The sequence below is a fragment of the Silurus meridionalis genome, chromosome 22 (assembly GCF_014805685.1).
Source record: "Silurus meridionalis isolate SWU-2019-XX chromosome 22, ASM1480568v1, whole genome shotgun sequence".
Classification (NCBI taxonomy): domain Eukaryota; kingdom Metazoa; phylum Chordata; class Actinopteri; order Siluriformes; family Siluridae; genus Silurus; species Silurus meridionalis.
In genome coordinates, this window is record NC_060905.1 from 19,618,181 (window position 1) to 19,630,201 (window position 12,021).

The window sequence follows — 12,021 nt, forward strand, 5'->3', positions numbered from 1 at the left end:
GTCCACGCTTTATTTTTAAAACCTTTTCCTCTTGTTGTTTACTCCGCCTTAAAGGTCACCTCTGAGTGGAGTGTCTCAGGTCCTGACTCCCAGCAGGACGTCCCTCAGTCATATCATTCACAAACCTCCCTGCCAGCCTCCTACAGGTACTCACACAGGAGAAGGTGTGTGTGTGTGTGTGTGTGTGTGTGTGTGTGTGTGTGTGTGTGTGTGTGTGTGTGTGTGTGTGTGTCGGTGCTAAACAGTAGACGTCAGATTCAGTGACCATAAAGAAGTGTTTTGAGATGAACATATGGATTGAAAAGTTTTTACAGGAGCATATAACAGTAATATTCTACAAGTGTGAGTGTGTGTGTGTGTGTGTGTGTGTGTGTGAGAGAGACAGAGAGTCAGTAGTGATGGAGCCTTAATCCGGAACAGAATTTTAAACCGGAGGAATCCTGTGGTCTGTGCTCCTGTGTTACCCAGCATGCACTGCTCTCTAGCTGGGAACATTATCATCTATTAATATTAATACACACACACCGCACTGCAACTGCCCCTCCACATACACACACACCACACTGCAACTGCCCCCTCCACATACACCCACACCCACACACACCACACTGCAACTGCCCCTCCACATACACACACACACTGTAGTGCAAATACCCCCTCCACATACACACACACTGCACTGCAACTGCCCCTCCACATACACACACACACACACCACACTGCAACTGCCCCTCCACATACATACACACACACACTGCAGTGCAACTGCCCCTCCACATACACACACACTGCACTGCAACTGCCCCTCCACATACACACACTGCACTGCAACTGCCCCTCCACATACACACACACACACACACACACACACACACACACACACACACACACACACACACACACACTGCACTGCAACTGCCCCTCCACATACACACACTGCACTGCAACTGCCCCTCCACACACACACACACACACACCCCGCACTGCAACTGCCCCTCCACATACACACACACACACTGCACTGCAACTGCCCCTCCACATACACACACCCACACACACCGCACTGCAACTGCCCCTCCACACACACACTGCACTGCAACTGCCCCTCCACACACACATACACCCACACTCACCACACTGCAACTGCCCCTCCACATACACACACACTGCACTGCAACTGCCCCTCCACATATACACACACACACACTGCACTGCAACTGCCCCTCCACCCACCCACCCACCCACACACACACACACACACCACTGCAACTGCCCCTTTACATACACACACAGTGCACTGCAACTGCCCCTTCCACATACACACACTGCACTGCAACTGCCCCTCCACACACATACACACACACACACACACACACACTGCACTGCAACTGCCCCTCCACATACACACCACACTGCAACTGCCCCTTCACATACACACACTGCACTGCAACTGCCCCCTCCATATACACACACACACACACACACACACTGCAACTGCCCCTCCACATACACACACACTGCACTGCAACTGCCCCTCCACATACACACACTGCACTGCAACTGCCCCTCCACACACACACACACACACACGCACTGCAACTGCCCCTCCACATACACACTGCACTGCAACTGCCCCTCCACATACACACACACACACACCCGCACTGCAACTGCCCCTTCACATACACACTCTGCACTACAACTGCCCCTTCACATGCACACGTGCGCGCACACACACACACACACACACACACACACACACACTACTCTGCAACTGTCCCACACACAATATAGTGAATAAAATCATAATGACCATGCAATAACAATGTTGTACTCATCCATGACGACTAACATTTATTCTATTAACCCACACACACACACACACACACACACACACACACACACACACACACACCTGCCTGAAAAAAACTTTTCTCCCTGTTTTAAAAAGTCATTTAACAGTTTGCCTCTATCACACACATACACACACACACACACACACACACACACACACACACACACACACACACACACAGTAAGTTATAATCCATTTCAGGCCTTTTCTTATTCTAATTCGGATCCAACTGAGTGAATTCCAATTAGAGACTCGAAGCCCTCCGTCCAGGAGAGACCAGGCGTTGCCGTGGTTACGGCTTTCAGACTGCCGTCTGTCAGTCAGTCAGTTGTCCCTCATCGCGTCAGGACACAGCTGGGCTTCAGGGAGATGCGATATCAAATATTAACCAGAGATTGGCACCGACACCAGGAACGCAAATCACTGCATGTACTTATTGTTCTGTTCATGTTGATGAGAGAGAGAGAGAGAGAGAACTGAGTGGAGAACTTCAGAGAAAGTTTCCTGACTGAATCCACAGCTGCTTCTCAATCAAGAACCTTAACACTGAATAAATCCAACATTTTACTGCTCACCAATAGATCCTTCTGTTCTCTATTCATCTCGGGTTCTCTCTCTCCATCTCTCTTTTCATCTCTATATCACTCCATCTCTCTCCATCTCTCTCTCTTTCTTTTTCTCCATATCTCTCCATCTCTCTCTCTCTCTCTCTCTCTTTGATTAAGGCTTTATTACCTGATGGTAATTTCCTGGGTAAATGTCATGGCCGCCCCATGCAGCCGGATTACTGCCTACAAAACGGAGAGGGGACGGGCCCCGAACTGTGGGGTAGAACACAATCAATTCAGCCTAAACTCTGAGAGAGAGAGAGAGAGAGAGAGAGAGAGAGAGAGAGAACATTGCAGGTGAATTGTGTATAAAGTATTAAGTATAAAACCCATACTCAGTAGCTTTTCTCTGTTCCACAGGCTCCTTGAGGAACACACCTCCTGTGGTGATGGAAAGGTCAGTGAGCAGGCGCTCCAGGCAATTATCCAATCACACAGCAGAGACTCGTCGTCACACATTCACACATCTTCACCTCACTTCAAACACTTCTTCCTTCTTTTATAGGTCCACTCCACAGAGAACTGAGACACACTCCGTCTTTAGCGTCTAGAGAGTTATAGAGCACACCTAGTGGGCAGAGCAGGAACTGCAACAACAGGGATCAGGGCTCCATGTGGAATGGTTTAACACACCAGATCAGATGTGATGGATGAAGTGCAGACAGGCTGTCAATCATCAACATTGTTTTCATTATTATGGAGTGGAGGATAGAAAAAAAAGTAACACAAAACTCTTCCAATAATTCTCATTGAATGTATTTTTATAGGAAGAGGTATTTCCCAGACTCTACACACAAGCCAGGTTGTGTTCAGGCTTTTAAAAGAGACATCTGCAGAAAGAACCAGAAATCTGCAGACGATTCGAGTTAAATTTATTTGCAGAAGCACATTTAGTTGCTGAAGTAGGAGGAAACGAGGCCTGGTAGATGCCAGGTGTGGAAGTCTGATTAACTCGGACCATCATTTAACCAGAAATTATATGTTTGATATTATATATATATATATATATATATATATATATATATATATATATATATATATATATATATATATATATATATATATATTAAAACCCTGTTTACCTGTGTTTCTCTCTAGGAGACAGATGGAGATGTCAGAGCGGTAGATGAGAGTTTGAAGGTAAATAGGAGACCTCGGGAGACAAGTGGAAAGCGCTTATACTTTGTCGCCATCTAGCGGTTGGATTTACGCACTACAGACATGAATACAGAAATCTGTAAGGGACGTTTTTCTGTGTAATTTATGTATCGATTATGTACGAGAGAAACTTTATGATGTAATAATAATGACGATTGTTGTTGTTTTTGAAAAGACTATATTATACATAAAACACACAAAGGGCGGCCACCTGTGACGTCACGGCCGAATCAGGAAGGAAACAAGTTGAAAATTGCGGAAGTAGGACAGGTGCAGTTTTCCGCTCGCAACAACTTTGTGATTAGTTTGTGTGATTAGTTTGTTTGTGTGTTGTTTTTGTGTGTTTGGGGTCGGTGTAAAGGGGGAGCCCAGAAATGGAGGCAGTGCCCCGGATGCCCATGATCTGGTTGGAGCTGAAAGAAGCAGGAGAGTTTCAGTTCAGCTCCAGAGTTTTCCAGGTGAGCGCTTATTTATTAGTTAGTTTGTTTATTAATTATATAATAATATCAAGTCTTTGAAATAAGTTTTTTTTTAACCTCAAACATCTCGATTAAAAAAAATTAAAAAAAAACTTTTTTTTTTTTTTACTAAAAAGTTCCTTCAGATTGTGAGGGATCTCCTGTGTTTAGATCATTCTATAGGTTTTGGATGGGATTGAGGGCTGGACTCTGGCTGGACTGTTCCAAGACTTTGAATCTCCTTTTCTTAAGACATGTTTTTGTTAAAGTGCTTTGGGTCATTATCATGTAATCAATGCAAAATTCTTCCGAAAGTTTTGTGGCAAAATATCTTGTTTTTTGGAGATGTTAATTTTCCCGTCCGTCTTGACGCTGGTCCAGCTGAAGAGCAGCAGCCCCAAAGCAAAACACTACCACCACCATGCTTCCTTTTTCTCTGAATTTCTGTTTGATAAAAGATCAAATTAAAGATGGAACAAGTCTGATATTAATGTTTTTATATATTATATAATATTTCAGTCTTCATATCTTAAAAACCTGCACTTCCAGAGTGTGTAGACTTTTTATATCCAGTGTACATGTACAATGTGTGGTGTATCAGTTTAGAGCACTATTCAGTGGTATAGGGTGCAGTGTGGGTGGTGTTGGGTGTGGTGTGTGTTTAATCCTCTGTTACCATTGTGTGTTTGTCCTCAGTTTATTAAGAGGAACTATGGTGAAAAACCAGAGAACTTCAGTGATGCTCTGGGGAAACTTGAGCAGCTTCGTAAGGTCAGTTGACCTGAAGCAATTGAACTTCAAGCATTTGACAGGTTTACATTTCACATTTAATGCAGTTATTTCTTGTAAAACAACTCGTCTGTCTCTCTCTCTCGCTCTCTCACTCTCTCGCTCTCTCACTCCTAGGCTGTGGTTAATATCCCGAGGGACTTTGAGGGCTGTAACACACTGAAAAAGTACCTTGGACAGCTGCACTTCCTGCAGAGTCGCGTCCCGATGGCATATGGACAGGAAGCTGCTTCACCCGTCACATGGCAAGTCAGAGTAGAAAAAGCAATTTGTGAGAATGTCAAGTTGATGCTGTTCATGACCTTCATTGTGACCTTAATCATGACCTTCATCATGACCTGATTTTTTTTACAGTGTTGCTTTCTTCCTCACCACAGGTTTGACATCTTTTCTGGAAAGCAAGTGACTCATGAAGACATTGGCTATGAACAGGCCTGTGTCCTTTATAACATTGGTGTGACACAAACACACACACACACACACACACACACACACACACACACACACACACACACAAAAAAATGCAGACCAAAAAATATTTTTTTTTATTATTGATTTTTTTTTTTTAAGGTGCTTTACACTCTTATCTGGGATCCATGGATAACAGAGTTTCTGAAGAGGTAAGAACACACACACACACACACACACACACACACACACACACACACACACACACACACACACACAGTTTTGGCATTCACAGTGTTTCAGAGCTCTAGAAGAAAGTATACATTTAAACAGTTCAAAAGGAAATAAGTCACTGCAACGAGTGTAGGTTCTGTCTGCATCTGTGTGTGTGTGTGTGTGTGTGTGTGTGTGCTTTAGGGGATGAAGACATCCTGTACACATTTCCAGTCTGCTGCAGGAGCGTTCACACACATTAGAGATTATTACAACTCCAACTACAGTCCTGATCTGATCCACCATGCACTGTCCATCAACATTAACCTCATGCTGGTGAGAAACACACACACACCCATCATACACACACACACACACACACACACACCATGCGCACACCCATGCGCACATCACACACACACACACACACACACACACACACACACACACACACATCATACATGCACACAGCATACACACACACACACCATACACGCACCCATTATACACACACACACATCATGCACACACCACACACTGTCTATCAACATCGACCTCATTCTGGTGAAGAACACACACCACATACGCACACACACTATACACTAACACTAGCACTGTGGATTCTCTGGTTCAGGGTCAGGCTCAGGAGTGTCTTCTAGAAAAAACACTGCTGGACAACAAGAAGAGTTTAATCACTGCACGCATATGTGCTCAGGTAGGAGATAGAGATGGTGATTGAGATGATGGTGATGGTCATGTGATGGTCATCATGTGTGTGTTGTGGCCTCATTTTTCTCTCTGTATTCTTCTCTCCACATGTTCTGCGTTCCTGCAGGTGAGCGAGTACTACAGGGAGTGTATCCGAGTGTTGGAGAACTCAGACAGCTTGTCTGGGAAGAAGGAGTGGAGAAAACTGCTCTGTATGAAGATCAGCTACTTCAGTGCCATTAAACACGTGAGTTCGAGTAACACGTTCCACGCAGCACAAATGTCTCATCTGAGCTTCATTAACGTTCTTTTTCGTTTCAGTTCCACATGGGCAAACACTCTGAGGAGCAGCAGAAATACGGTGAAGCTGTGAGTGATGATCTGAGGAACATCATCCATCTGAAACTGTTTCAGCATTGAAATATATTGAAGGGGCGATTTTCTTTTTCTCCTGTAGGTTGCGTACTTCCAGCTGTCTCTAAGCAGATTAAACGACGCAATTAAGCTTGGCAAGGTCACTGTCTCGCTCGCACACGCGCACACACGCACACACACACACGCGCACACAAGCGCGCACACACACACACACACACGATACATAAGGATTAACCATTTGACTTTCAACCCTTCAGGGTCAACCAGAATCCATACATGAAGCTCTGAAGTTCACCATGGACATCATTGGTGGAAAGTAAGATATGTGTGCGTGTGTGCGTGTGTGTGTTTGTGTGTGTGCGTGCAGACTACTGCTCTGCTCTTAGCATTTGAGAAGGTGTTTTATTCAGAAGATAATGATGTTCTGGATGTCACTTGTGCGTAGATTTAACTCTGCGAAGAAGGACAACGATTTTATCTACCATGAACCGGTTCCTAAACTGGAGGCACTGGCTGTGGTGAAAGGTAGGTAAAAAAGGTGCTTCAGACCATCAGGTCCATCACGAAAACACTGTGTGAGTTGAGCTCTTTATTCTCACCTGCAATGGCACTGTGATCATTCGAGATCTTCTGTGTAGGTGCTCCTCTGGTAAAGCCGCTCCCTGTCAACCTGACCGACCCCAACACTACTGGTCCTGACCTCTTCTCCAGGCTGGTTCCTCTCGCAGCTCACGAGTCTTCATCAGTCTACAGGTCTCACACACTTTATTTATATAAACGATGTCATTATGTTTAGGGTTTTTCTCTGAAATAAATTTGAGAACTTCTCTTTTTTTTTTTTTTTTTTAGTGAAGAGAAGGCCAAACTGCTCCGTGAAGTGATGGCCAAGATTGAAGCGAAGAACCGGGTTTTAGAGTAAGTGACAGAAGGTCTTCATATCTCCAGGGACAGTTTAGCAGATTTGTAGACACCTGAGCATGTGCTTCACATCCATTTTACATTTTCTGTTCTAATAATAAGCTCAACTTTCCTGGAAGATGTTCCACTAGATGTTGCGGAGATTTATTGAGCTAAAAGGGAGTGTTAGTAAAGGTAATGTAGGTGAGGCTGTTCCTGGGGTGCAGTCAGCATTCACATTCATTCATGTTCAAAAAGATCTACTCCAGTTCATGGAAAGCAGATCTTCACGGAGCTGGTTTTGGGCACAGGGTCTGCAATGTCATGCTGGAACAGGTTTGGGAAGAACCACATCTGGCTGGAAATGTCTCAATACTTTTGGCATCTAGTGTTAGTTGAAGAGAATAATAATCATAATAAACACAAAACATAAACACAATCTGGTGTGCAGTTACAGTAGAAATGTTGCTCTGACACTGGAGACTCCTGAATATCATCATCTTTCTCAGAAAACTGCATGTTTTGAAATCTGTCTGGAATCAGTTTTATTTTCTTTGTGTCCCATAAATGCATTTTTTTTAAACACATATTTAGGAGTTTTATGAACTCGTTGAACTGCGATGCCGTGGATCCGGATGTGTTCATCTCGGTTCCTTCTGTGTTGCTGGAGAAATGTGCGGCGCTCAGTGTTCAGCCCGATGCAGTGAAGAGATTAGCGCAGGCCATGCAGGGTGTGTAGAACATTCACAATCTTCTAGAACGGAGTTTTATTAAAACACACCTCTGTATTTGTATCACGGTCTCCGACCTGATGGTGCTCTCACAATAATGTGCTTGTGTCGCACAGCTTTTTCAAGCGTGTACACTGACGTGGGTTCTAATCTGGAGGACGTGCGAAGTGCTCTGGAGGAAGCTGAGGCCAGGGAGAAGACTCCTGAACTAACAGAACTCCAGAATGAGTTCAAGAAATATGAGGCAGTCCATCAAGCTGCCAGCCAAAGCAACACCGAGCTCCACCAAGCTATGAACCAGCACATCCCAAACTTGCGTCTGCTGCAGGGACCACTGGAGGAACTGAGGAACAGCCTACCTCGGCCACAACTGAGTCAGGGTGAGACTGGGATTTAGGTAGATTGGGGATTGTACAAGTGTTCCCTATTAAACTGGCCTTCATTGCATGTTTGACGTTGACCTTGCTGCTGTCCTTTCCCCTTAGAAGACACGTCGTCTTTGCAGACGATGCAACGGATTTGCGCAAAAGTCGATGAGATGCGCAAGCAAAGGGTTTTGCTTGAGAAGGAGCTTCGTGACCTCATTATGAAAGATGACATCACAGATATTCTAGTGACCACTGAACGTTCTGAGAGAAAGGTATGTGTCCTGCAGGATCTGCTGTTCTACTAGGTGGAATCAAAATGATTGAAGACTAGCGATCTAGAAATCCAGCTACTTTCAATGAATATCATCCCACATTTCACTGTGGTAAAGCACGTGGTCAGAATAGTACCAATTGCACAGCTACTGATGTACACATTGGCACATTGATTTCATGAAGGTCAGTGCTCCCTGTGACCGTGTGTGCCGCCCTGTGCTGCCATCTGCTGGCGTGCTACAAAACTAGTCTCGAAACTTTTTGATACTACCTCATATTAACATCATCATTTCCTCATTAATTTTAGTGCTGTCTTTTGACCAATTCCTGTGATCATATCTCAGATCTTGATTGAGGAGCACATGCAGAAATACGGACCGTTGAAGGGATACATTGATCAGAATTTAGCAGCGCAGGATAACATTATTAAAGCTTTGACAGAGGCTAATGTTCTGTGCGCTGCCATCCGCAAGACCCTCAATGACACAAAACAACAGTATGTTTATTTTATGATTTATTTGTGTTATTTGGAATTCATATTCCAAGATTTTTGCAGTAGATGTAAGCAGTTATCGTTGTAACCCATGTGGTTTTGCTCTACAGATGGAACAGCTCTGTGCAGTCTTTGGTGGCTTCGTATGAAACATATGAGAACCTTGTGAAAAAGGCTGAGGAAGGTAAAAGCTTCTATCAGGACTTGGAAAAAAAGACAACCAGCCTACTAGAGAAAGTTAAGGTCACATCTAAGAGCAGAGAAGAAGACAGAACTGCTTTGTTAGAAAGGTAAGAAAGACCCTGTTATCATGACTCTATCCTGTAGAGAAAATTCTAGAAAGTGGATAAAATGAAAGTGTTTCCCACTGCAGGAATTTTGTTTTATAATTCTGCTTTGTTTTCATAGGGGAAAAACAAAAGTATCTCCTCCAACACCGGCTCCTCGAAAGACGTTGCTTGGCAATAAAACACCAGGCCCTTCTGTTTCTTCCTGTAGCAATGGACAGGATTTACCCCAGGAATTGCCCACCCTGTCCCCAAATATGACCTTAGCCAAAGGTCCACCTGTTGCTAACCCTGTTCCCCGTGGTCCAGCCCCTTTTACTTGGGCCCCAGGTGCAGCCTGTCTACCATTTTTAAACCATGGAATGCCACAGTCGATACCTACTACACAACTGCATTATGGCCAAGTTTTAGGCTCCCCGCACCCGATGGTGCCTATGGAGCCTCCTCCAGGTTATACTGTACCTCAACAATTCCAGCCTGGTCCACCAAGAGGCATCACACCAGTTCCGCCACAGATTAATTTTCAAAATGCTTCACAAACACCTCATCAGGGCTTTATCCCAGCACCTTTTCCTATTGTTTCAGGAAATTATCCTGCTACAGGACCAGGTCAACACATACAACCTAATATGCCTGAGTCATCTTCTGCTCAAGTGACTCCAGAAACACAGTACCAAGGTTACCCTCCACTATCTGGATATAAAATAAGCACTCAAGGACCCAGGGTTGCTTTCTTTGGGCAAACTCAACCATCCTCCCATCCTGGACAGTTCCAGCCTCCAGTGCTCCCACAAGGACAGTCTCAGCCAGTTCCATCTGCTGCATACTGGCCAGTTCCTGTCTCTCAGGGAATTGCACTCTCAGAGGGTAATATGTATTTTCAGGGTGGAATACCTTCTAGCCAAGGCCTTCCAGCCCAAAACCTGTGTGAGCAACCCACTACTCCGTCCAATCCACTGTTTCCAACAGGAAATCTCTTTCAGAACCAACATATTCCACCTCCAAATAACCCAATTACTGTTCCAGTGATAGACAATCCAAATCCCCCTGTACTTGGTGGTATTCTCACACCTTCCCCAGCTCACACCTTCTCCTCTAATCAAACCACGAAGCCTCCATCGGCTGAGAATTTACTCACTCTCACAGAGCATAAAGAGGAAGCCCAGCAGATCAATCCATCTCATGGAGCTGTGAATCCTGATCTTATTCAGGAGAAGATGGGCAATCTCAGCATCACTTCCCAAGGAGAAGTGTAAATAAAATAGCATCATATAATGTCAAGGCATGATCAGTCTCTTAACTGATCAGATTAGAATAGTGAAATAAAGTGGAATACTACTGGGAATAAGACCATAATCTGTACATCTAGAACCGATTACAGTAAGATAACAGCTGGTGAAAAGCTAAGAGGTCCTCAGACAGACCTTCTGCACATTATATAAAGTTCTAATATATATATATTATATTTACATTATACAAGAGATATAATCATTATTAACTGTATAACATGCAAGAATTAATACACTACACTCTTCCTTATGATATCCTTATGCAGAACTCTAAATAATACATTGGGATGAAATGTTCTGAAACTAAGTTTACTTTCTGATGATCTTTAAATATCACATTGAACACTTGCGGGAGAGTTTAGTTTCTGTGCTGTGATAAAATGATCTCTTATTCCTGAGTTTATAGAATGACTCTGATCAGCCATAACATTAAAACTCTGTCTAATACATAGAAGCTGTGGGTGGTGTTCAGGAGTTAGCATGGGCTCTCTGACTGCTCTGCATCAATTCTTTTTATTTTTTTTTTAGCATTTTGTTCTACAGTAGCTCCACTGTACGATCGGACCAGACAAGCCTTCAGTCCTTGTATGCATTAATAAGCCATTTGACCCATGTTCTCCTTACTTGGAGCACTTTTTTTTTTTTTTATACTCATCCTTGCACTTCAGGATAAACCCCACAACACTACTGTTCTGAAGATGCTCTGCCCCAGACATCAAAATTTTTTTGTCGAAGTCACTCATTCTTATAGTCGCCCATTTTTTCCTGCTTCCCGCAACTCAACTAACCGACACTTTAACGAGATAGAGATATTCAGTGGTTTTTATGTTCTGGCTGATTCCTGATAATTGTTTGTGGTGCAGAAATGAAGCTGGTGTGGGTTTATTCAGCATTAATAAGGAAACACAGTCTAAATGTTCCTGTCTCTTTATTTTCTCTCCATTTTTTTTTTTTGTTCGTGGGTTTTGTTTTCTAATAAAGTTTGACGGTGTTTATCAGGATTATCACTCGTGAGTTTGTTGCACTGCACATGTGTGTGTGTGAGATGTAAGGACATGAGCCAGGTTCCACACCCTGCCTTTACACTGCCATGGAAAAATGGGGGTGTGTT

General features: G+C 43.8%; 1 protein-coding gene and 1 long non-coding RNA gene across 4 annotated transcripts; one reads left to right on the top strand and one right to left on the bottom strand.

Moving 5' to 3' along the window:
• Window positions 1-1,983: 1,983 nt before the first annotated feature.
• Window positions 1,984-3,614, bottom strand: LOC124375828. Its single transcript, XR_006923728.1, has 4 exons — window positions 3,546-3,614; window positions 2,799-3,129; window positions 2,591-2,676; window positions 1,984-2,214 (listed from the first exon to the last, which is right to left on the bottom strand). It is a non-coding gene; the product is annotated as an uncharacterized LOC124375828 (long non-coding RNA).
• A 249-nt stretch (window positions 3,615-3,863) lies between these two features.
• On the top strand, window positions 3,864-11,905 carry ptpn23b (protein tyrosine phosphatase, non-receptor type 23, b). Of its 3 annotated transcripts, XM_046834479.1 has the most exons (21): window positions 3,864-3,882; window positions 3,983-4,079; window positions 4,776-4,850; window positions 4,986-5,113; window positions 5,246-5,322; window positions 5,439-5,488; window positions 5,694-5,825; window positions 6,124-6,204; window positions 6,325-6,444; window positions 6,519-6,566; window positions 6,655-6,711; window positions 6,830-6,888; window positions 7,018-7,097; window positions 7,211-7,325; window positions 7,422-7,487; window positions 8,064-8,200; window positions 8,317-8,580; window positions 8,686-8,840; window positions 9,186-9,337; window positions 9,445-9,624; window positions 9,743-11,905. In XM_046834479.1, the coding sequence occupies exons 2-21, from the start codon at window positions 3,996-3,998 to the stop codon at window positions 10,875-10,877; spliced, it is 3,195 nt and encodes a 1,064-aa protein (XP_046690435.1). In that variant the 5' UTR covers window positions 3,864-3,882; window positions 3,983-3,995; the 3' UTR covers window positions 10,878-11,905. The 3 variants fall into 3 exon arrangements, with proteins under 3 accessions (XP_046690435.1, XP_046690436.1, XP_046690437.1); XM_046834480.1 differs by lacking the exon at window positions 3,864-3,882 and having other exon boundaries at window positions 3,890-4,079; window positions 8,689-8,840; XM_046834481.1 differs by lacking the exons at window positions 3,864-3,882; window positions 3,983-4,079 and having other exon boundaries at window positions 4,793-4,891.
• The last annotated feature ends 116 nt before the right edge of the window (window positions 11,906-12,021 follow it).